This window comes from Microcebus murinus, chromosome 6 (assembly GCF_040939455.1).
Source record: "Microcebus murinus isolate Inina chromosome 6, M.murinus_Inina_mat1.0, whole genome shotgun sequence".
Lineage (NCBI taxonomy): Eukaryota > Metazoa > Chordata > Mammalia > Primates > Cheirogaleidae > Microcebus > Microcebus murinus.
This window is the reverse complement of record NC_134109.1, coordinates 89,827,135-89,852,697: the sequence shown is the minus strand read 5'-3', so window position 1 is coordinate 89,852,697 and position 25,563 is coordinate 89,827,135. Positions and strand designations below refer to the sequence as shown.

The following is a 25,563-nucleotide window of genomic DNA, read 5'->3' as shown; positions in this document are numbered from 1 at the left end:
ATGTTTTTCTCTGGAGAATTTTCCATGTGCTGATGAAAAGAATGTGACTTCTGTAGCAGTTGGGTGAAATGTTCTGTGAATATCTGATAGGCCTACTTGGTATAATGTGTAGTTTGACGACAATGTTTCTTTGTTGATTTTCTGTTTGGATGATCTGTCTATTACTGTGGGTGGAGGGTAGTTGAAGCCCCTTTTATTATTGTGTTGCAATTTATCTCTCCCTTTAGATCTATTAATGTTTGCTTTATATATTTTGGTGTGCCAGTGTTAGTGCATAGATTTTATAATTTTTATATCCACTTGCTGAATTGACTCCTTTATCATTGCATAGTGGCCTTCTTTGGCACTTTTTACAGTCTTTGACTTGTGGCCTTTTTATCAGATATAAATATAGTTGTTCCTGCTCTTTTTTGGTTAACACTTGCATGGAGTATTTTTTTCCATCCCTTCACTTTTAGTCTGTCTGTGTCTTTATAAGTGAGGTGGATTTCTTATGGACAGCATATAGTTGAGTCTTGTCTTTTCATCCATTCAGCCACTTGATGTCTTTTAATTGGAGAATTTAGTCCATTTATCTTCAGTGTTATTGTTGATAAGTAAGGACTGACTATGGCCATTTTGTTGCTTGTTTTCTGGTTGTTTTATAATTCCTGTCTTCCTTTCTTCCTCTTGTACTGTCTTTCTCTGTGTTTAAGTGATTTTTTTTCTGGTAGTATGTTTTAATTCATTGTTTTATTTTTAGTGTGTCTAGTATAAGTTTTCACTTTGTGGTGACCATGAAGCTTACAGAAAACATAACAAGTTATTTTAAAGAGAGAGATGACAACTTATTTCAGATCACAAAGAAAAAAATAGAAACAAACAAGAAACAAGCTAGAAAAACAAAACAATAAAACCACAAAAACTTCACTTTAACTCCATCCCCCCAACATTTTGACCTTTTGTTGTCTCAATTTCCATATTTTTTATATTGCCTATCTCTTAACTGGTTGCTGTGGCTATTATTTTTTTTGATAGATTTGTTTTTCAGACTTTATACTGGAGTTATGAGTAGAATGTACACCACAATTACAGGATGAGATTTTTCTGGGTTTTTCTGTGTGGTTATACTTTTACCAGTGGGTTTTATATCTTCAGATGTTCTCTTTTTGCACATTAGTGTTTTTTTCTTTCAAGTTGAAGAACTCTCTTTAGCATTTCTTGTAAGGTAGGTCTGGTGGTAGTGAGTTCTTTCAGCTTTTTTTTTTTTAATCTGGGAGAGATTTGATTTTTCTCTTTCATATTTTAAGGATAACTTTGCTGGATTACAATATTTTTGGATGGCATTTTTTTTATTTTAGCACTTTGAAAATGTCATCCCACTCCTTCCTGGCCTGTATGGAAGTCTGTTGCCAGATGAATTGGAGCTCCTTTATATGTTATTTGCTTCTTTTCTCTTGCAGCTTTTAGGATCTTCTCTTTGTCCTTGACCTTTTAGAGTTTGACTATTATATGCCTTGTGGTACTCTTATATTGGTCAATTCTGTTTGGTGTTCTCTGAACTTCCTATATCTGGATATTTAACTCTTTCTTATGCTTTGGAAAATGTTCTATTATTTCTTTGCATACCCTTATACCACTTTTTCTTTCTCAAATACCTCTTGAATACCAACAGTTTTTAGGTTTGGTCTTCTAGGTAGTTTTCTGTATCTTATAGGTGATCTTTGTTCCTTTGCATTCTTTTTTCTTTTTTGTCCTGTATATTTTCAAATAGCTTGTCTTTGAGCTCACTGATTCTTTCCTCTGCTTGATCCATCTGCTGTCAAGAGTCTCTAATGAATTTTTTATTTCAGCAAATGTATTTCCTAGTCCTGTGATTTGTTTGATTTTTTATTATTATTTTAATCTCTGTTAATTTTTTCTGATAAACTTCTGAATTGATTTTCTGTGTCATCTTGGAGATCACTGAGTTCCTTTAAATTGCTATTTTGAATTCTTAGCGAGCTCACATATTGCTGCCTTGTTAGGGTTAATAGCTGGTTCATTGCTTTGTCTGTTTACGGAGATCATGGTTCCCTGCTGTTTCTTGTGGATGCACATCTTTGTCTTTGGATTGAAGCATTAGTTATTTGTTTCAGTTTCCTCTGTCTGGCTTGTTTTCATTTTTATTGGATGTGTTTGCTTTGGATTCCTTGTATTTACCTGTTGAATTTCTTTTTCTTTTTTCTGCTGGATCTCTACCTCCTTTGTAGCACTAGATGGTACCTTAAGCTCAGGTTTGCCTAGGCTCTAGTGAACAATCAGAATGCTGCCCTTCCTGAATGGGGGAAGTCCCAAAGGGGATATCCTGGGAGTATGTGACAGCTAGCAAGGGGTTTTTGCCCAGGGGACCTGTGGAATGCACCTGCTATGGCCTGGAACTGCTGAACAACCACTCTGATTTAGAGTCTCCTTTGGCTGAGTTAAAGAGCAGTTTCTAGGGCTGGTGATGCCCTTTGTCTTTGGCTGTCCTCAGGGATATTTCTCCCTTCTGACACTTGTGAGGCTTCTTCTGGGTTGAGACAGGGACAGGTTCCTGCTAGGGAATACAAGATAGTGGGAAAGATGATTGTCCATTTCAATCTTTTTCCAGTGTAGAAACTATGAGTTGGAGGAAAACTTTTCACAAGCTTGGTGCCAGGTGGATTGTGGGGAGGAGCAACATGGTTATGGAAGTCCAGTTCTCTTATCTTGGAGATTTTCACTTCTCTATGGTTCTGGGAACTGTTTGATCCTTGTATTTGAGTCCTGGGAGATAGCTCTATGGTGATAATCTCAGCACTGTCTGTTGTTTTTTGTTTTCTTTGGTGGGAGTGAAGCCACCTTGTTTCTATGCTACCATTTAGTGGAAGAATCTGCCTGTATTTACTCAATTCTAACATGCATCTTATTTTTACATTAGTTATGTATCTTAACATTGATAGTGTTTTTGATTTGATGAAATTGGACATTCATTTCTTCAATAGGTAATTATTGGGCACCTATTATAGATCAGACACCATATTGAGTCCTGGGCATCAGTTTTAGGCAAAACAGACACAGTTTCTATCTTCATGGTTTTTGTAGTGAAGAAACAAATACAAGGTTATGTGAGAAAACATTAACAGGGTAGCTTAAGTAATTAATTTTTTTAATTTATTTTTTGTAGAAACAGGGTCTTGCTATGTTGCTCAGGCTGGTTTTGAACTCCTGGCCTCAAGCTATCCTCCTACCTTAGCCTCCCAAAGTGCTGGGATTACAGGCATAAACTACCACACCCAGCTATGGGGGAACTTAATCTAGATGGAAAGATCAAGGAAGATCTTTCTAAGTAACATACTTAAGTTTGAAATGTGAAGGATAAGCAGGAATCAGTGAGAAAACAAGTGAACTAGGGGTTTCAGGTTAAGAAAAAGCATGAGAGAAAGTCTTGAGGCTTGAGGTAGCGTGGATTATTTTAAGCAAGGAAAACCAGTGCAGATGGCCCTTTCTTGGGTGGAGAGAAGGGCTAAGCAGTGGGGTAGTGGGGAATGTCATGAGATGAGGCTGGTTCTCCAAAATCTTCTCAAGGACAAGTGCCAAATAATGCAGGGCTCTAGGGGATTATGGGAATGTTTTATCCCAGATTATTAAAAGGTTTTAAGCAAGGGTAAGATATCATCAGATTTTTCCATTTCAAAAAGATTACTCTGGCTATTAAATAGAGAATGGGGGAGGGAAATCTTGACAAATAGCTATTTCTAGCGTCAGAATGAATTATGGCTAGGACTTGGGTGGTGCCTGTGGAGATAGAGAGGGGGGACCAAATCTAGTTATATACTGCAGGTAGGACTTAGTAATAGATTTGATATAGGGGTGAAGGAGAGGGTAGTACTAAGGATCAGTTTTCTACCAAGAGCAGTTAACTTGCTGAGTAGAGGTACCTGTCTGTTACTGAAATGGGGATGCTACAAGAAAGGATATATTTAAAAGGAGGCGGGAGAAGACTTCTGTTTTGGGCTTATTGAATTTAAGATGCTTATGAGATATCTAAATAGAGATCTTAGGCACTAATATGGATCTGAAGTTTGGAGCTCAATAAAAAGGTCTGGGCCTGGCGCGGTGGCTCATGCCTGTAATCCTAGCTCTCTGGGAGGCCGAGGCAGGCCTGAGCTCAGGAGTTCGAAACCAACCTGAGCAAGAGTGAGACCCCATCTCTACTATAAATGGAAAGAAATTAATTGGCCAACTAATATATATATTTAAAAAAAAAATTAGCCGGGCATGGTGGCGCATGCCTGTAGTCCCAGATACTCGGGAGGCTGAGGCAGAAGGATTGCTTGAGCCCAGGAGTTTGAGGTTGCTGTGAGCTAGGCTGACACCATGGCACTCACCCTAGCCTGGGCAACAAAGCGAGACTCTGTCTCAAAAAAAAAAAAAGAGAAGAAACTTAACTTGGAGGTCTGGGAGACTAGCATTTACAGGTTGGATGGAGAAGGCAGAGCTGGCACAGGAAACTAAAAAGGAATAATTCAAGGGGTAGAAGGGAACCATGAAAATGGGGTGTCTTATAAGCGAGGCAGAGTGTTCCAGGTAGGTTGCCAAGGTTAGTGGTCAAATGCACCTGAAAGGTAAGCCCTTAAAGGACACATAGGCATTATATGGGTGATGAGGATAGGGAAAGGGTTTGTGGACAAAGCAAGTAAAAGAGATAGGTATGGAGGAACCAGCTACTGTTTTGAGTTGTTAGAGGATTGAGCACAAGGCCAGGAGAGGTGAGAAATGAAATTGAACAAGTAGGCAGGGGCCATATCATGAAAGGCTGGCAATGAATGTGCCCAAGTTAGCAACAGACCTAGAAATGCCTGTTCCCAAACCTGGAGAGCAACACAAAGGGAGCTAGCTACCTGTTATAAATGGAAGGGAGCTACATACTAGTGCCTGCCTATGATTTGCCAGGCACTGTTTTGAGTACCTCTTCAATGTTGTCACATATGTGTTCTTTGATGTTTAATTCCATGATTCCTTAAAATTTACCATGTTGAGACATTTTACTTAAAATAAGAAAATTACCCATGATTTCTTTCATCACTAATTCATTTATCAGGGTGATAGATATTCTATGTAAGGGGAAGACATCAATCTATATACAGAGACCTTTACATATTTAACATGACCCCCTTTTTATACTTTTCTCTAAATCGGAAGCAAGTGTTGAAATTGGTAGGAAAGTGAGTTATTTTGCTTAACTGAGCAACTTTGCTCACAATCAAGAGAAAGTAATTCGATGGGATTGTGTTTTTCTTACTTCCTTGTATGTCCTAAGTATTTTTAAGGCAAAGATCATCCTGGGTTTCAATCCTGCTTCTGACATTTATGAGCTGAGTGACAGGGGCAAGTTATTTAACCTCTCTCAGAATTTGTGTTGAATGAAAGATTTCTTTAATAATACTATTATAAAACATATTGCAAGAGTTAAGGAAAGGAAAGGAAAGTTAGGACTTTTCTTCATCCTAATCAAATAAAGCCTTCTTGATGAAGAGGATTGGTATGATTCCTTTCCTTGTTGGTGATTCTGTTTTACCTTTGATTATTTTACTTATTTAGAATTTTGTAATTTATCCTCAAATACGACTAGTCAGTGATAGATGGAAATAATAATTTTTCTTGATGTGTATATCAAGATTCTTATAAAGTGAGACCTAGTTCTGAAAATCATCTTTAGAGGAATATTAAAGAACTGCAGTGTCTAAAAATATAAATCCCAAAGCTCTGCCATCTCACATAAAATTCTAGTGAAATAAGATTATTTAACTTTTGCTACTTAATGGTGACAAAACATATCCATTAATTTGCAAGTTCTTCTTTTCTTCATAAATTTAAAATAATTGCAATGCCTGGTGGAAGCTGACTTGAATTTGATTTACTTTTAAACCATACACATGTCACGGTACATGCAAGGTAACTTCCAAAGTTACCAGAAAATTAAAAATCTTAAATCAACCCTATCATTTTGTTCATTTATAGAAGTTCATGACCTTGGGAATCATTCGTTTATAAAAATTGTAGTCTTCAAAGCCGGGCGCGGTGGCTCACGCCTGTAATCCTAGCTCTTGGGAGGCTGAGGCGGGCGGATTGCTCAAGGTCAGGAGTTCAAAACCAGCCTGAGCAAGAGCGAGACCCCGTCTCTACTATAAATACAAAGAAATTAATTGGCCAACCGATATATATATAAAAAAAAATTAGCCGGGCATGGTGGCGCATGCCTGTAGTCCCAGCTACTTGGGAGGCTGAGGCAGAAGGATCGCTTGAGCCCAGGAGTTTGAGGTTGCTGTGAGCTAGGCTGACGCCACGGCACTCACTCTAGCCTGGGCAACAAAGTGAGACTCTGTCTCAAAAAAAAAAAAAAAAAAAAAAAAAAAAAAAAATTGTAGTCTTCAGTACCCTCAGATTGTTTTTTTGTTATTCACTAACTTCATTTTTGGCAAAGCCCCATTCTGCCAGAGTCAAAGGCCCTTGGATTATTGCAGGGTGAATGCCAGGCTGATTGGCATGGCTTTGACTTGTTGCTTTAGATGAGACTTTTTGGGTTTTTTTCAGACAGAGTCTCTATTGCCCAGGCTGCAGTACAGTGGCATCCTCATAGCTCACTGCAACCTCAAACTCCTGGGCTCAAGTGATCCTCGTGCCTCAACCTCCTAAGTAACTGGGACTGCAGGTGTGCTCCACTGTGCCTGGCTAATTTTTCTATTTTTTGTAAAGATGGGGTCTCACTCTTGCTCAGGCCTGTCTTGAATTCCTGACCTCAAGCCATCCTCCCACCTCGGCTTCCCAGAGTGCAGGATTACAGGTGTGAGACACTGTACCCTAGATGAGACATTCTTAAGATTCACCTGATGACATGGAACAATTTAATAGCTGTTTCCATTATGATACCAAGAAGAACAATTTTGGGATGGGGGAAGGGAGTTTCTCTAATGAAATCTGTTTTAACAAGGGGAAGTGTGGTGGAGCAGAAAGGATGTATGGCTTTTAGAATAGAAGTATTGAACTCCATGTTTAAGGTCTCTTCCATGTTTAAGGTCTAAGCCTCAGTATCTTGTTAAAATGGGTTAGTAGTGGGTTATTGTGATAATTTGAATGAAATTATCTATATCTAGATGTATCTATAACATCTGGGCCTCTACCAGCACACAGAAGGTGCTCAATAAATGTAAGCTCTCATCCCTTACAAACCTTTGGTAAGTCCTGTCATGCAGAGCTGCCTGAGCAGTGCTGCTCATCAGCGGCCTTTCTGTGAAGCTACAGCAGAGACATGAACACTTCTGTTCTTCATTTCTCCACCCTACCCGGAATGTACCATGTGTCCAACACTCCCCACCCCTTTTCTTCTCTTTCCCTCCATTTTAGTGTGACTTCTAACCCTGCTTCAAACGCTCTGGCTTTCCTTTTTTCCCACCTATTTCACCTTTACCCTTTGCTGCTCCAGAAGATGGCTGGTGGAGGTGGTGGTAGCAATATTTCTTTGCCTTCTGAGTGAGAAATTTGTAGTAGGGTTGAGTGTGGGGACTGGGTCTCTGTTCTGGAGGTCAGGGATAGCTTCCACCCTAACCACATGAATCATGAAGGAATAAAGTTGTGAATTTGTTTCATTACTTCTCTGTTCCCTACATGCCTGACTCTTTTTCCTTATGTCACATTTCCTACATAAATCAACTGTCTAATGCTTCGATCATCTTTCTCTATTTCTGGAAATTACAGAACTTTTTCAGAAGATCTTGGGAGGGTTTGGCAAGACCAATGATTCTCTTAGTTTACCCTCTTGAAGGCCAGGAACATTGATAAAACAAAAGCTTATTGAGAAATTATTATGGGCAGGCCCTGTGTTAAGTACTGAAGAGACAAAGGTGAGAAAGATATATAGCCTTCCTCTCAAGGAGCTCACAGTTTCTGGAGATAGGCTCCCAAGCTCATCATTTAGGGGGGTAAGGATCTAGCAGGACAAGGTAACAGAGATTGAGAATGGAAGGCCAAATGCTAAGTCAGGAAAGGCTTCTTAGAGGAGGTGCCACTTAAACATAGCTGTCAGGGATAAATAGGAGTCTGCTGGCCCAAAAGGGAAGAGACTGTGCTTCATGTGGACGAACTAGCTAAAGCAAAGACATAAAAGTGTGAGGCAGTGTGACTCAGGGTACAGCAAAAATGGTGAGTGAAAAGTCGAGGGGAATGAAATGTTTAAGAGTATATTCCATTGAGGGGTTTCAGTAGTATTAGTAATGTTCTGTTTCTGAACCTAAGTGATAGTATATGAGAGATCATTATATCATTTTCTCATTCAACAAATATCTGTTGTGTATGTATGTGTGTATATATATATATTCTCATGTATTTATGACATTTTATAATAAGTTTAAAAATACATACAATTACTAAGAATTATAATTTTCTAGATTTCCTAGTTTCTATAATAATTTTTGTTTCCTTTACTTTGGAGAGCCCAATGTGTGCTTTTACAATAGTAGTTCCTAAATTTTTTTCGCCAAAAACATGCCACAAGGGCTAGATGGATTACTTAGAATCATATGGAGTATTGACGTTAATGTCAGGTTTCGGAGGTGGGAGTGTTGATGATGATTCAAGATTTCTCTCCTATTTCAGTTCGTAGCTTAGAGGAACACATAGTTTGTGTAATAAGCTTGTTAGAATTGTCACATAAAGCATTCATTTTTGAACACATTCACAATGGGATATCAAAAACGAACCATGGCAGATTCCAAGTTGCCAAGCTGCTTATGATTCAGTAGGAAAGCTAGGAAAGATGAGCACATGTGCTATATGAAAAGCAAATAATGTATTAACATGTGGGGGTTTGGGGGAGAAGAGAGAACTGCGGGGGTCAGATTCTTTGGGTTTTCAGGGCTAGTCAGTTTACTCTGTTAGTGATGTCAGTCTTGTTATTGAAGTGTCTGAGGCATCAGAAACAACTGCTTTTGGTGCCCACACCTCCGGGTTCCTGGACTGTAAGTTAGCAAAACTTGCAGTGAGTCATCTGCATTAATCAAGGACCTCTTCAGTGTTGTCATTGTGCTAGGATGCTAAAAGAAAGATGACAGCATCTCCTTAAACATGCAGGGATGGGTGTAACTCCCTAGATGGTGGGAGGGCTGTACTGGGTGAGCCAGCAGCACTATTCAGTGCCCCTCTCTGATGTGAACCAGTGCAAGCATGTTCCTGAAACCCACCTTTCTAGTGCTCTTCCATTAGACTCTGTCAGAATTACCTCATCACTGCGAGGCAGGCCTCGTTAAATTGTACTATGGAAGGACAGATGGCTTTTATTTTCCTTGCAAGCTGTTATGCAACTTAAATCTGTGCTAACATTATTTTCTCAGATTTTAATGATTATAAAATTTAGCCCATCTCTATTTTGTTTTTACTCTCATATCTAATCAGCTGGTTCATTTGAATTGTCACAAATCTTTGATGTATGTTTACATTTTAATTTTACCTATTTTAAGTTTTTTTCCCCTCATTTCTTCCTTTCCTACAGCATTTTTTTTTTTTACTTTAATCACGGTAACCCAATTCCCAAGCCCTTGTTTTTCTTTCTCCTACCAGTTCCTATATCATTGTTTTCTCTTTCTTTGTCTACTACGTCATGAATCTCTCCTCTCTAAGCCTCTGATTCATGCCCCATTGCAATCATGATTGGTGGCCTTAAACCTTCATGGGGCCTCATGGAGAATCTTGAGCTAAACCTGTAGAGTTTGCCTTTCATCCCGATTTTCTCATCTCTTTTCCTTCCCTTGCCCTACCTCAGTCTTAAATAAAGTCAACACCAACTGTGAGCAAGGAACTTGGCTAACCTTAAAGGGGATTCAAGATGGTTTTGACAGAGTATATAGTCTAATATGGGAGGTAGGTAGATCTGTAAATAACTAAAATAAGGTCTGAGGTATCACAGGTGAGATATCTGAGGGACTTTTACAAGATAATGAGGGACTAAAGCCAGAGTAGTATGAGTGAAAAGGGGGAATGAGGAGCATTACAAGAAGGCCTGACATTAGCTAATCATGACAGGACTGAGTTATATGACAGGGTTCTTTCCTTGCCTTGCTGGGGGCTGTGTCCAGTTTGATTCATTTTGGCCAGGGTTATCTTTTCCAAGCTATTTCTTTTTTTTTTTTTTAACCAATGAAAGTATGTGTTTCCAAGCTATTTCTGTTTCACCAGGAGGCCCCTCAGCAGACTTACTGAGCAAGTGTCCACTCCTGTGTCTGACTCCTGCCTGACTCACTGCCGTGTCCCATTTCTAGTTTTCTCATGTGATCTAGGGGCCTTATCTTCTTGCCTTCCTTCCCCCAGTCTTCACACTGCATGTGACTGGACAGGTTTAGTCTTATTCCCTAGGGCTGCCATGTGTATTTTTGTCAGGGCCTGGAGGATGAGTGGGAGATAGGGTTGGAAGTGACATAGGCAGTAGGAAGAGACGTGTCAGGTTGAGAGTTCCTTCTGTTTCAGCACCTAAAGTATATATTCCTGGATTGACCTAATCCTGGTATAGTTGTTTCTGCATAGTCACTGATCTCATTGGTTAAGTAGAAAAAGAACCACAAAAAGGCAACGTTAATAGTAGAATGGTTTCTGAAGTATTTCTCCTTGATGCTTTCCCAAGACATAAGGTAAAGGGGAAGTTGATTATCAGGATGGTGTTTGGTGTTTAAATATCTGGCCTCTGATGAATGTGAGGGCCTTAGCCTTCCTCTGCTTATCTATAAGTGTTATTGACATCTACCTCTTGGACATCTAGCCTTTGGCAAAGTACATACTCATTGAAAAATACTTGTGGAAATCTGAGCTGGCTTCAAGTCTACTGACACAGAATACAAAGGCACTTCTTTCTAGATTTAAAGTCACCTCATGTTTAGGTACATGTTAGTCATGCTTTTGCAAACTCTCTTGGACACATCTTTTTGTACTTTCATCAGTCAAGGTAGTAGGTCATGTCATGACTTTGAACCTCATACATATTTATATACCTTTTCTGGAACCAGCAAAAGCTATAAAAATACTGGCTTTGTAAAGTGAGCTTCAGAGTGGGAACAGTTGGTACATAGAAATATTTATTGAATGAGCAAGATTTTGGTAACATGTACAGATATTACTCAGGTTATATACTGTGTACCTGGGAAAAAAGTTATAAAACAAATTTCAGTAACATATTTGATGTATGACATTAGGAATCACTTCCTATGGAAAAAATACTCAGTAACAATCCCACCCTGTATTTATGTATTATTTTTTGTTTTCACAAAGTTTCTATGTGTATAATGATCCCCATTTTACAGTTGCGTGAAGTAAATGCAAAGGCCAATATGGCAGCCTTGGATTAGAACCTGTAGCTTTGGGGGAGGGGCAAGATGGTAGAGTAGAAACAGCCCACCGACACTGCTCTCAAGGAGAGGATTCAAAGTTGCAGGTAGATTCTTACCTGTAGATGGGGCTTCTTGGAGAGAGCACTATGAATCATCGAAGAAGTGATGGAGGACATTCAGACTGAAGGAGAAGGTGACAGGGCAATTTACTCAGCAAAATCAGAAGGTACCTAGGGGAGGCATCCACCCCTTGGGGAAGGATAGGAGAGAACCCTACAGCTCCATGCTCCCTGCGTGGGCTCTGCGGCCTGAGTTCTGAGTGGGTCCCCAACACTACCACAGACCTCCAGACTGATTAGGGAGCTAGCTGGAGTTTGTGCAGTGACTTTATACCAGAGAGTGAGCACAGCAGGGACCTGCTGGCTCCCGTTCCTGGGTTACTGCAACTAACACCATTCTGAGCTCTCAAGTCTAAAGTGCCAGATCTTTACAGGCTCTGCTTTACCACAGCCGCCTCTGCATCGTCCCAGTTGGGCCAGGCAGGGAGCAGGGAAAGCAGATGCTCTTGTGTGCCCCATGACTAGGAGCCAAGCACCCTTCCCCCCACAGAGGATCTGAGCAGAACAAGCCCTACAAATGCCGCCTGAAAAGCCCTATGACGATTGCCACTACAGGACCTTGTCAGGGGGAGAACCCTGGCTGTCCAGTGGCCTGGCCCTGTGGCCCCATCCTTAAGACCCCTATGCTGCCTCTGAGCCCCACAATTCTGGCCCTGTGGTTCTCATGCTGCTCTTTGGCCCTACAGCCCTGGCTCTGAGGCTCCCCTACTGCTGTTAGGCTTTGCGGCCCTGCCCCTGAAGCTCTAGTGCCATTGTCGAAAGGCATAGCCCCACCACCCTAACTCCCCCTGGTTGCCAGGTGGGAACTGCCCTAGTGGTCCAGTGCTCCACCAGGGACCTGCTAACCTCAAGCCACCATGGCACTTGGACTTTTTTTTTTTTTAATTTTCACGTCAGACGGGTAATGTGCCGATGTCGTAACAAGGTTTGAGGGAGGCACATCTCACGCATGCGCGTGAAAACCCAATCATAACGCTTATGAACTACAAAAGGATCTTTTTTTTTTTTCTAGTTTTTTTTTTATTTCGGCATATTATGGGGGTACAGATATTAAGGTTTCAATAAATGCCCACTTCCCCCCCTCCCCCCACAGGTCTGAGTCTCCAGCATGACCATCCCCCAGATGGTGCACATCTCACTCATTATATATATATATATATATATATATATATATATATATATATATATATATATACATATATATATATATATACACACATACACACATAACCGCCCCCCTACCCCTCCCACCTGCCCAATACCCTATTACTGTAGTACCTATGTGACCACTTAGGTGCTGTTCAGTTAATACCAATTTGCTGGTGAGTATATGTGGTGCTTGTTTTTCCATTCTTGGGAAACTTCACTTAATAGTATGGGTTCCAGCTCTAACCAGGAAAATATAAGATGTGCTATATCACCATTGTTTCTTAGAGCTGAATAGTACTCCATGGTATACATATACCACATTTTATTAATCCATTCTTGGATTGATGGGCACTTGGGCTGTTTCCATAGCCTTGCAGTTATGAATTGTGCTGCTATAAACATTCGAGTGCAGGTGTCTTTTTTATAGAGTGTCATTGGATCTTTTGGGTAGATGCCCAGCAATGGGATTGCTGGATCAAATGGTAGATTCACTTGTATCGCTTTAAGGTATCTCCATATTGCTTTCCACAGAGGTTGAACTAGTTTGCAGTCCCACCAGCAGTGTAGGAGTGTTCCTCTCTCTCCACATCCACGCCAGCATTTATTGTTTGGGCACTTGGACTTGATTGGAATGAATGCCTGCAGCCCTGATACCCACAATCACTGCCTAGATAGCCTCACTCAGCTGCCACTGTCACTGCTGCAGGGAGACCTGGGCACAGCAGTCTCTCACAGTGCTAGCCTCCATGGAGAGGGACTTGCCCAGCCTCCAACCTGAACTTCTAACAGCCGTCTGGGGAACAACCCACCACTCTTCACAAAGATCATACAGCATGGCTTGGACTGTGACAATCACAGGGGAACAGGACAACACAGAACAGCTGTATTACAGGCTCTCAGTGTATCTGCCCCTCTCTCTGCTGAGTCTTCTAGAGGATGTCACAAATGTGCCATCTAGGGACTTCTCCCTCTTCTCAGTAAGTAGAAAAGTTCACAGCAAAGAAGAACAGGTAGGCTGCAAACCTATCTGCCCGGCGCTGAGTGAAGAGATTTCAAATGAGAAGAAACCAACAAAAGAACTCTGGCAACATGAAAAAACAAGCTAGTTTGACACGCCCAAGGGATCACAGTGGATCTACAGCGATGGACCCCAACCAAAAGGAAATTGTTGAAATGTCAGAAATGTAATTCAGAATATGAAGAATGGCAAATAAGATGAACAGGATTGAAGAAAAAGTTGAAAGTCAACACTAAGAAGCCAAAATATATTCCAAAACATCAATGAAAAAAATTAAAAAGTCACTAAACAACTAGACAAAATAAGAAAGGATATAACAGAACTTAAAGAAATGAAAGAGTCATTTAGAGAGTTTCAAAATACAGCAGAAGGCTTCAGCAGCAGACTAGACCAAGAAGAGGAAAGAATCTCAGAGATTGAAGACAAGGTTCTTGAACTAACCCAGCCATTCAAAGATGCAGAATAAGAATGAACAATCACTCAGAGAAATATGGGACTATGTGAAGTGAACCAATATATAAATTATAGGTATTACTGAGGGAGAAGAAGAAAAAGCAAAAAGCATAGAAAATTTATTTGAGGGAATTATTGAGGAAAACTTCTTGGTATCTCTAGAGATTCAGATATCCAGATACAAGATGGTTATTGAACATCAAGAAGATTCATAGCCAATAAGAAATTTCCAAGACATCAACTTCGCCAAAGTCAAAATGAAGGAGAAAATTCTACAAGTAGGAAAAAGAAAGCAACAACTAACCTACAAAGGAAAATCCATTAGGCTAGCAGCAGACTTCTCAGCAGAGACCTTATAAGCCAGAGGGATTGGATCCCCACTTTTAGTCCTCTTAAACAGAACAACTGTCAGCCAAGAATTCTGAATCCTGAAAAAACTAAGTTTCGTAATTGATAGAGAAATAAAGATTTTTCCAGATAAGTAACCACTGAGGGAATTTGTCATGCCCAGATCTGCCCTACAGAAAATACTCAGAACTGCATTATACAAAGAGATCAGCACAATGGATACCCACCAGTGTAAAAACACCCAAAAGCTAAAGCTCACTTTAATTGTCTTTGTCTTATAAAACAAAAGCACAAGAGAGAAATCAAAACAACGAGGTATCCATGATGAACAGAACAGTATTGTACTTATCAATACTAACTCTGAATGTGAACAATATTAATGTCCCACTTAAAAGACACAGACTGGCTTAAAGGATGAAAAACACCCCCCAACTATATGCTATCTCCAAGAAACTCATCTAACTCACAAGGACTGCACAGATTCAAGGTAAAGGGATGGAAAAAATATTCCACACAAATGGAAACTAAACATGAGCAGGTGTAGCCATTCTCATATCAGATAAAATACACTTTAAATCAACAATGGTAAAAAAGACAAAGATGGTCATTATATAATTGTAAAGGGAGCAATTCAACAAGAAAACATAACAATGCTAAACATATATGCACCTAACACAGGAGCTCCCAGATTCATAAAACAAATTCTACTATATGTAAGCAAAAAAATAAATGGTAGCATTGTAATTACTGGAGATGTCAACACCCCAAGACAGAACTGAACAGATTGTTAAAGCAGAAAATCAGTAAAGAAACAGTGAACTTAAAGGGGACTCTAGAACAAATGGACCTTATCAGACATTTACAGAACATTGTACCCCAAAGCTACTAAATATACATTCTTATCATCAGCACCTGGTTCATTCTCCAAGATTGAAGATTCTTCATATCTTAGGCCACCAAAAAAATCTCAGCAAATTCACAAAAACCAAAATCATATCGTGTATCTTCTCAGACCACAGTGGAATAAAACTAGAAATCAATTCCGAGAGAGACACTCAAATCTACACAAAGTCTTAGAAGTTAAACAACCTGCTACTGAATGACCCTTGGGTCAGTGATGAAATTAAGACGTAAATCAAGTGATTCCTCAAACTGAATGACAAAGGGGATACAAGCTGTCAACATCTATGGGATACAGCAAAAGCAGTCCTAAGGGAAAAGTTCATAGTCTTTTTTAAAAATTTTTATTTTAGTGTATTATGGAGGTACAAGTGTTAAGGTTACTTATATTGCCCATGCCCCCAAAGTTCATAGTCTTAAATGCCTACGTCAAGAAGAAAAATAGATCACAAATTAACAACCTGATGGCACATCTCAAGGAACTAGAAAAAGAAGAACAAACCAAATCCAAAACCAGCATAAGAAAATAAATAATAAAGTTCCAAGCAGAACTAAACAAAATGGAAGCCAAAACAATAACACAAAGGGTCAACAAAACAAAAAGTTGGTTCTTTGAAAAGATAAACAAAATTGATAGACCTCTAGCCAGATTAACCAGAAATAGAAGAGAGAAGACTCAAATAAGCTCAATCAGAAATGAAAAAGGAGACATTACAATTGATAACACAGAAATACAAAATATTATCTGTGAAGACTATGAAAACCTCTATGCACACAAACTAGAAAATGTAGAGGAAATGGATAAATTTCTGGAAACATACAACCTGCCAGGCCTGAATCAGGAAGAATTAGAAATCCTGATAGATCAATGATGAGCCACAAGATTGAAGCAAATCTCCCAACAAATGAAAGCCTTGGACCAGATGGATTCACAGATTCTACCAGATCTACAAAGAACTGGTGCCTATCCTACTGAAATTATTCCATAACATCGAGAAGGAGGGTATCTTCCTTAATCCATTCTAAGAAGCTAGTATCACCTTGATACAAAAGCCAGGAAAGGATACAACAAAAAAAGAAAACTACAGACTAATATTATGAACATAGATGCAGAAATCCTCAACAAAATACTAGTAAACTGAATTCAACAGCACATCAAAAAAGTAATTCACCATGATCAAGTGGGTTTCATCCCACTTGAAGGGTTAAACCACCCTTGCATCAGGATGCAAGGGTGGTTTAACATACACAAATCAATAAACGTGATTCACCACACAAAGAGAAGCAAAACCAAAGACCATATGATCATCTCAGTAGATGCAGAAGAAACATTTGATAAAATCCAGTACCCTTTCATGGTAAAAACCCTCAAGAAACTAGGCATAGAAGGAACATACCTCAAAATTATACAAACCATATTATGACAAACCCACAGCCAACATCATACTGAATGGGGAAAAGTTGAAAGCATTCCCGCTAAGAACTGCAACAAGATAAGGATCCCTGCTGTCACCACTTCTACTTAACAAGTACTAGAAGTCCTAGCCAGACCAATCAGGCAAAAGAAAGAAGTAAAGGGTATCCAAATTGGGAAAGAGAAGATCAAACTATCCCTGTTTTCTGACAATATGATCTTATATCTAGAAAACCCTAAAGACTCCACCAAAAGACTCCTAGAATCAATAAATAAATTTTAGTACACTCTCAAGTTGTAAAATCAATGCACACAAATCAATAGCATTTCTATACACTAATAAAAGTCAAGCTCAGAGTCAAGTCAAGGATTCCATACCATTTATAATAGCTACAAAGAAAATTAAATACCTAGGAATATCCTTAACCAAGGAAGTAAAAGAGAATAACTACAAGGAGAACAACAAAACACTGATGGAGGCTGGGCACGGTGGTTCACGCCTGTAATCCTAGCACTCTGGGAGGCTGAGGCAGATGGATCGCTCAAGGTCAGGAGTTTGAGACCAGCCTGAGTAAGAGACCCTGTGTCTACTAAAAATAGAAAGAAATGAATTGGCCACCTAAAAATATATAGAAAAAATTAGCCGGGCATGGTGGCACATGCCTGTAGTCCCAGCTACTCGAGAGACTGAGGTAGAAGGATTGCTTGAGCCCAGGCGTTTGAGGTTGCTGTGAGCTAGGCTGACACTATGGCACTCTAGCCCGGGCAACAGAGTGAGACTCTGTCTCAAAAAAATCACCAAACAAACAAAAAACTGATGAAAGAAATCACAGATAAACAAATGAAAAAACATCTCATGCTCATGGATTGGTAGACTCAACATCATTAAAATGTCCATACTGCCCAAAGTGATTTATGGAGTCAATGCAATCCCCATGAAAATACCAACATTGTATTTCACAGATCTAGAAAAAATAATTCTACGCTTCATTTCTAACCAGAAAGAGCCCAGATAGCCAAAGCAACTTAAGTAAAAAGAATAAATCTGGAAGCATCACATTATCTGACTTCAAATTATACTACAAGGCTATAATAATGAAAACAGTGTGCTACTGATATAAAAGTAGAGGCATAGATCAATGGTACAGAATAAAGAACCCAGAAATAAAGCCATTTACCTACAACAAATTGATTTTCAACAAAGCAGACAACAGGTGCTGGGAAAAGGAAGCCCTATTCAATAAATGGTGCTGGGAATACTGGACAGCTATATGCAGAAGAATGAAACAGGACCCCTATCTCTCATTATATACAAAATTTAATTGAAGATGGTTAAAAACTTAAATGTAAGGCATGAATCATAAAAATTATAGAAGAAAACATAGGAAAAACTCTGATAGACATCAGCCTAGGCAAAGAATTTATGACCAAGACCGCAAAGGCAAATACAACAACAGAAATAAATAAATAAATGGGACTCAAATTTAAAAGCTTCTGCATAGTGAAGGAAATAATCAACAAAGTAAATAGGCAACCTACAGAATGGGAGAAAATATTTACAAACTATACATCCAATAAAGGGCTAATATCCAGAATCTACAAAGAACTCAAGCAAATCAGTAAGAAAAAATCGAACAGCCTTTTAAAAAGTGAGCTAAAGACATGAACAGAAGTTTTTACAAAGAAGATAGACCAGTGGCCAACAAACATATGAAAAAATCCTCAACATCACTAATCATCAAGAAAATGCAAACTAAAATCATAATGAGATACCACCTTACCCTTGTCGTAATGGTTGTTATTAATAAGTCAAAAAACAATAGATGCTGGTATGGATGCAGAGGAAGGAACACTTACACACTGTTGTTGTGACTGCAAATTAGTATGACCTCTAAGAAACACAACATGGATATTCCTCAAAGAAATAAATGTGGACTTACCATTAGATCCCGCAATCCTACTGCTGGGTATCTACCCAAAGAAAAAAAAGCCATTTTATCAAAAAGATACCTGCACCTGGATGTTTATCACACCACAGTTCACAATCGCAAAGATATGGACTCAGCCTAAGTACACAACAATTCCTGAGTGGATTAAGAAGATGTGGTATATATATACACCATGGAGTACTATTCAGCCATAAAAAGAAATGAAATAATGTCTTTTGCAGCAACTTGGATGGAACTGGAGACTGTTACCCTAAGCAAAGTATCCCAGCAATGGAAGAACAAACACACATGTACTCTCTAATAATTGGGGACTAAACAGTGGGCATACACGGGCATGAAGAGATGTAAAGGACACTGAAAAATAAGAAGGGGAGAGGGTGGGAGAAAGTGAGGGGTAAAAACTTACCTATGGGGTCTAATGAACACTCTTCTGGTGAAAGCCCTGACTTAAGCATTATATAATGTATCTATGTAACAAAAACATATCACCTTTATGTTTTAAAATTTAAAAAAAAGAACCCATAGCCTAGTTTGATATTCTTTCCTCTGCAAACTGTTCAGATAAAAAGTTTGTATATGTCTGTAATAATAAAAGAAAAATATAACAATTAGGTGAATTTTTAATCATACTACTTATATTCAATTTAAAGAGAAACCTTTTATTCTGAGATTCTTTCAACAAATTCTTACTAGGTGCCAGCTGTATATCAAGTACTAGATTTTGTGTTGAACAACAAACACATACATGGAGCTTATGTTCTAATGAGGTAAAAGAGACAATAAATAAGTAACCAAACACAACAATATAACAGTAAGTATTTTCAAATAGTGATAAGAGGTGTAAAGAAAATAGAGAATGGTAGTGGTAGTTGGGAGTGACTTCAGCAAGAAAGATCTGGGAAGGCCTCTCTGAAGAGGTTTTCATTTGTGCTAAATTCTAAATAATGAGAAAGAAGGAGGTATACGAAGATATGGGAGAAGCACATTATATTACAGAGGGATTAGCAAAGACTCTAGAGACATGAACAATCCTGTGTTTCTGAATAAAAGGGTAGATAGGGGGTGGGCATGGTGGCTCACACCTGTAATCTTAGCACTCTGAGAGGCCAAGGCAAGAGGATTGCTTGAGCTCAGGAATTTGAAACCAGCCTGAGCAAGAACAAGACCCCGTCTCTACTAAAAAATAGAAAAATTAGCTGGGTGTCGTGGTGTGCGCCTGTCTATAGTCCCACCAACTTGGGAGGCTGAGACAGGAGGATCACTTGACCCAAGAAGTTTGAGGTTGCAGTGAGTTATGATGATGCCACTGCACTCTACCTGGGGCAACACAGTGAGATCTAAAAAAAAAAAAAAGGGGGCAAAAAAGGTAGATAAGGATAGGAAAGGATAAGTCTTAAGGCCCTTGTAGACCACAGTAAGAGATTTATAATTTACTGTAATTGCTATTTTCCCACTATTTTATTATATATAAAATGATAGTGATATTACATTGTATATTGGTACTTAAATATCTTGCCTCTGGTGAGTGTGAGGTCATTTGCTTCCCTTTACTTGTTTGTAAGTACTGTTAACTCTTACCAGGCAAAACTAAAAGTCAGTAACCCTATGTCAGTCCCCAAACATTTTTTTCTTTTTTAATTTTATCAGCCATGAAATCCAGTAGTTTGAAAACTATCATGCTATACTGTAGCAGCGTCCCAATAGGAATACTTGAAAATCTTTGTCAATAAAGTGGTTAACATAATATCCAGGCAGTATATCCAGGCATAATATCAGATCTTCCTCTACTTTTCTCCGCCCACTTTCTTTTTGCTTTCTTTCTGTCATCTATAAGTCCATCACTAGATCATATAAATTTCTCTTTTATTTGGGAATGGCCTTATTATAAGCTTCCAGCACTTCTTTGTGCCCAGAGCTTAGAATATCCATTATATTACCACAGTTCACCAGAAGTAGCCCCATATTTAAAATACTCAAATCCAAATGTTGCTTAAGCTTGTCACTCCAAGTAAATTACTACCCTAGTCATTATTAAAAATGAAATCTAGAGGTGAATGTACATGAAATGAGGATACAAATATAGGCCATAGGCCTGGTTCAATCTGCCTCGTATCAGCTGTGATTATGTCTTTCCTTTGCCAAGTGAATCTAGCATGTCCTATTTTCATATGTGACTTGTTCATGAAAATAAGCATTAACATTTAGTGTACACGTTTTAAAGTGAGATTCCTTCCTGGAGAGTCCAAGCAATCATAAAACACTTCTTCAATGTGGTATTTGAAGGATTCATGCAAGTGAACATATTTTGCTCTTTCTCTTAGAAATTGACCACTTACTTAATCATCTGGCTTAAGTCCAGAGACTGTCTAGTTGAGGCTAAAGATATGCTGCTGTAGGAATCTCTGAGGATTACCATGCCTCTTTCATGATATTGAGGCCACAGAACCAAGGTTATTGCTGGCCAGATGTACCATTTTTACCATTTGCTACTCATCTTTGTAGAATAATGAAAGCCAAATTTTAAACAGCAGTGTTTTTTTCCATTTTTATTAGCAGCAGAACTCCTTTTTTGAAGAAAATTCCAGACACCTAGTATGTAAAACAGCTCTCAGGCTTTAAGCCACAAGCTTACTCCTCTCCCTATTATAACGGTTCCTGAGGTATAGCTGAGAAAGCAAAAAAGCTTTGCAGAGCAGAGGATAAAAACTGCAATGAAAAATTTAAATTGTAAATCCTGCCATTAAAGGATGGCTGTGCTGCTGAAACTGGCAGAGCCACTACACTGGAGCTTCAATAATAGATTTTGTATGTATGCTTTTACCTAAAATTGCATTTTCAGGTGGCATTTATTATATAAAGAAAATCAAGCTTTAATTGTAGCTATTTTTTGAGAACACACTTATTGTATAATTTGGGAATGGTGGTGCTACTGGGGCTAAAATACTTTTCATTTACTATTTTAAAGTAAATTTAAGATTGGTGTAGATTTTTTTCATAAATTATTTAATAATAAATAAAGTCATTATATGTTTTATATATAATTGTAAAATAATTTATTTGCTAGTTCAAATTTTTTTCTTTTTGTCTTATAGTTTGCCAGGGTTTGGATACCTGATCCTGAGGAAGTCTGGAAGTCAGCAGAACTGCTTAAAGATTATAAACCAGGAGATAAAGTCCTCCTACTTCACCTTGAGGAAGGAAAAGTAAGAATTTCACTTTCATTTACTGTCATTAGCCTAAAGTGAAGGGAGTTCAAAAGTGTAATTTACTTCGACTTACTTTAAGCCTAGTTAGAAGTTAAATTTTGAACTAATCTAAAATTTTACTTACTAAATTTTACTTACTTAATTGATAAAAATGGCAAACTCAATTTTCTGTCTTAATAGAGTTATCAGTGATATAGATTAGTAAAATTAGCAGATACTTTAAAAATCTTTTATTTTGGCCTATTAATTTATTATGGTTTAGAATCAGGTTTTGATTCACATCTAATGCTAAAACTCTTGGAATTATCTAGTATACTATGGGGAGTTACACTGTTTTTAAAAAGAGGAATGATGCAGGTTTTAAAAAAGACTAATTTGGTAGCAGCATGGAGGATGGATTTCAGGAGAGCAAAACGGAAGGGAGGAGACTGGTTGGGAAAAAGGCAGGGAAGAATTAGGCCAAATTAAGAGGGCTTTGAATGCCAAACTAAGGAATTAACTTATTCAACATTTATTGGTTGTCTGCTCTCTGTTAGGCACAACATTAGGCACTTTGGACTGTATTTTCTCCTGTTGAGAAAATAACCACTGTTTTCCAAATAAGGAAGCCAAAGCTCAGAGACATTAAGTAGTTTTGCCCAAGGTCATGCAGCCAGGGAGTGACTTTTGGAATTTGAAGTGTGATTTGAATGCAGAATTTTTAACTCTAAGATGAGTACTTATTCTGTTTGACCACATTAGATTTTTGCTGGTAGTCTGAAAAGTGGATCATTTCAAGATACCTATCTGACAGATAGCCATGCTTAGTTTTCAGAAACTATTTTGAAATAGTTTTAGACTTACAAAAGAGTTCCAAAGATAATAGAGTTCCCATATACCCTTTAACCAGCTTCCCCTAATTTTAACATCTTACACAACCAATATACAATAATCAAAATAGGACATTACCATTGGTATAAGACAATTAATGAACTACTGACTTTATTAGGATTTCACCAGTTTTTCTACTAATGCCTCTTTTTGTTTCAATCTCCAGTCACAGGTTGCATTTTAATAATCTTGTCTCCTTTGTCTCCTCCAATTTGTGGCATTTTCTCAGTCTTTCTTTGTCTTTCATAACCATGGCAGTTTTGAAAAGTACTGTTCAAGTATTTTGTAGAAAGTCCATCATGCTGTTTCCTCATGATTAGGTTAAAATTATCACTTTTTGGGGAGAGTGCCAAGGAAGTGATGTGATCATCTTAGTACATCATATCAGAGTGTCCGTGATGTCATTATGTCTCGTTACTGGTCGTATTAACCATGATCACTGGTTAAGGTGATGTCTGCCATGTTATACACTGTAAAGTTACTATTTTTCCCTTTGTAATTAATGAATGTCACTGTTTGGAGGAGAGATATTGAGGTCATGTATATATCCTGTTTCTCCTTAAACTTTGCCCACTAATCTTAGTGTTCATTATCAGGTTTTGATCACTGTGGTATTCTAATAGTGATTCTCCATTTCCTTACTTCCTTCTATATTCATTCAGTCATTCATTTATTTTAAATTTTAATAGATTTAGGGGATGCAAGTTGAATTCTATTACATGTGTGTATTGTATAGTGGTGGAGTCTGGGCTTTTGGTGTACCCACTACCCAAATAGTATACATTGTACCCCATAGGTAATTTTTTTTATCACTCATTCCCCCCTTCTACATTTATTAATTGGAATTCTTATAGGGAAGTATTGTTACTTCCTCCCCCATTTATTTATTGATTCAGTAATTTATTTATTTTATTATGGACTCATGGGTATTTCTTTTATTCTTTATTATTATCATTATTTATTTTATTACTCAAATTATTCCAGCTTTGGTCATTGAGAGCTCTCTTAGATTAGTCCCTTTCCCTTTTTGACAGGCCCCCATCCTTTTCTTCCTTTCTTTTCTTTTTTAATACAGTATCCTTACTTTCTGGTACCGCAAGATACTTATATTTTCCCTGCCACTGCTCTGATACATTTTATTGGAGGATGGTATTTGGCATCCCAAATCTGAGTACTAGGTGTGCTCATTGCTATTGGAATGACACTGCTTCTAGGCTCTCTTAGCATACAGAGCTAGAAAAAATATATGTATATATGGATACTAATAAGTATGTATGCTATACTAATGTATATACACCCATCTGTACTTATTTCTATGTCTATGTGTATCTATATATTTTTTAAAGCCATGAGTTCATAGTCATTCCGTTTTCTTTAGTCCAATACCATAGGGTTTATTCTATTATTCTCCCTTTGCTTATTTGTATTATAACTTCTTTCTTTGGCTTCTGTTATCTGCAATATATTACTTATTTGTCATACATGTAAAGTTATTTCAGATTTGCTAGTCTATGCCCATGAGAAACAAATTTACCAACCAGAATACAATGTTGATATTTAATTTTATTAATCCTTAATTCTTAAAAAAAAAACAGAAATAGAATGATATATTTAATAAAAGTCTAGGAGTAGAAGATAAACAAGAAGAATAAATATTACAAAATTCACCAAGTATCCAAGAATCTTTCTCCTTTTAGGAACTATAGTCACTTAGGGTCCTAGAATAAAATAGAGAAAACATGGCTTTTGTAATATTAGAAGAGTACATTTATTTGGTGATTTCCAGTGATTTCAGAGGAGCAAGTTATATCCATTTTAAGTCTAATTCCAAGAAGGAAATTTCCATGAACATGTTCTAGATGATCTTCCCACATTTTATAATAGTGTCTCCTCTAATATATCAATTCCAACTCCTTCCCACATTCACCACCTAAAAACCCCATCTACAAATGAAGACTGGGGAGAGAGTTCTGGGTTGGCTTTCTGCCATTCTAGAGTCTTCTGGTTAACACCCCATGGTGAACTACATTACCAATTAAGCCATGAAGATTTTGGACATTTCTAAAGATTCCATGTCTGGAATTCCATGTCTGGGGCTCACTGTTGTTCAGATCTAACTGTATTTTCATGTTATTAGGGGATAAACATTGTATTAATAGATGAGTAGAAAAGGAGAATTTAGTGAGGAAAATTTAAAGCACTTAGCTGAGGACAGCAAGGGCAGTTGTGTATTGACAGGGCCAGTGCAAGGACTGATCAGCCCTAGGGAAGGACATTATACCCTAATAAACAGTCAGAGAGGAATGCTGAGGGGCAGATTGTAAATTTTTCTCTCCTTTAGCATAATTCATTCAAATCTGATTTGAATATTTGACCCCTGTATATATCTTTAATATTAACAAAACTGCCTTTTTACAAACTATTTTGTCTTTCTCTATAATTAAATTTCATTTTTTTTTCCTTTTCACTTGTCTTATGTTATTTGCCCTTAATACATAGTTGAGTGACAGTTTCCATGTTTGACTTTGCCATAAAGCCATATTATTCATGACTTTAAAGTGAATAGTACTTCCTAACTTTTGGGACTAGATGCCTTATTAAAACCTAATGAACTGTCTTTCCCCCAAAAAGCATACATATATGTACATGCATACACATATATGCACATTTATACACACATGCACATATACACAGATTCTTGGGTCTCCCATGGTTCAGGAATTCCTAACTAGTTACCACATGCCAGGCATTGCATCATTTAATTTTTACCACAACCCTGAGAACCC

At 38.0% G+C, this 25,563-nt stretch overlaps 1 protein-coding gene and 1 non-coding gene across 5 annotated transcripts in view; one reads left to right on the top strand and one right to left on the bottom strand.

Moving 5' to 3' along the window:
- Positions 1-25,563, top strand: part of MYO5A (myosin VA) — a 195,125-nt gene that overhangs the window by 57,126 nt on the left and 112,436 nt on the right. For all 4 annotated transcript variants that reach the window (XM_012763447.2, XM_012763453.2, XM_076004378.1 and 1 more), the window contains exon 2: positions 21,794-21,904. In XM_012763447.2, coding sequence (XP_012618901.1) covers positions 21,794-21,904 — 111 coding nt within the window. The remainder of the gene's footprint in view (positions 1-21,793; positions 21,905-25,563) is intronic.
- On the bottom strand, positions 12,362-12,465 carry LOC142871800 (small nucleolar RNA U13). The gene has a single exon (XR_012919985.1). It is a non-coding gene; the product is annotated as a small nucleolar RNA U13 (small nucleolar RNA).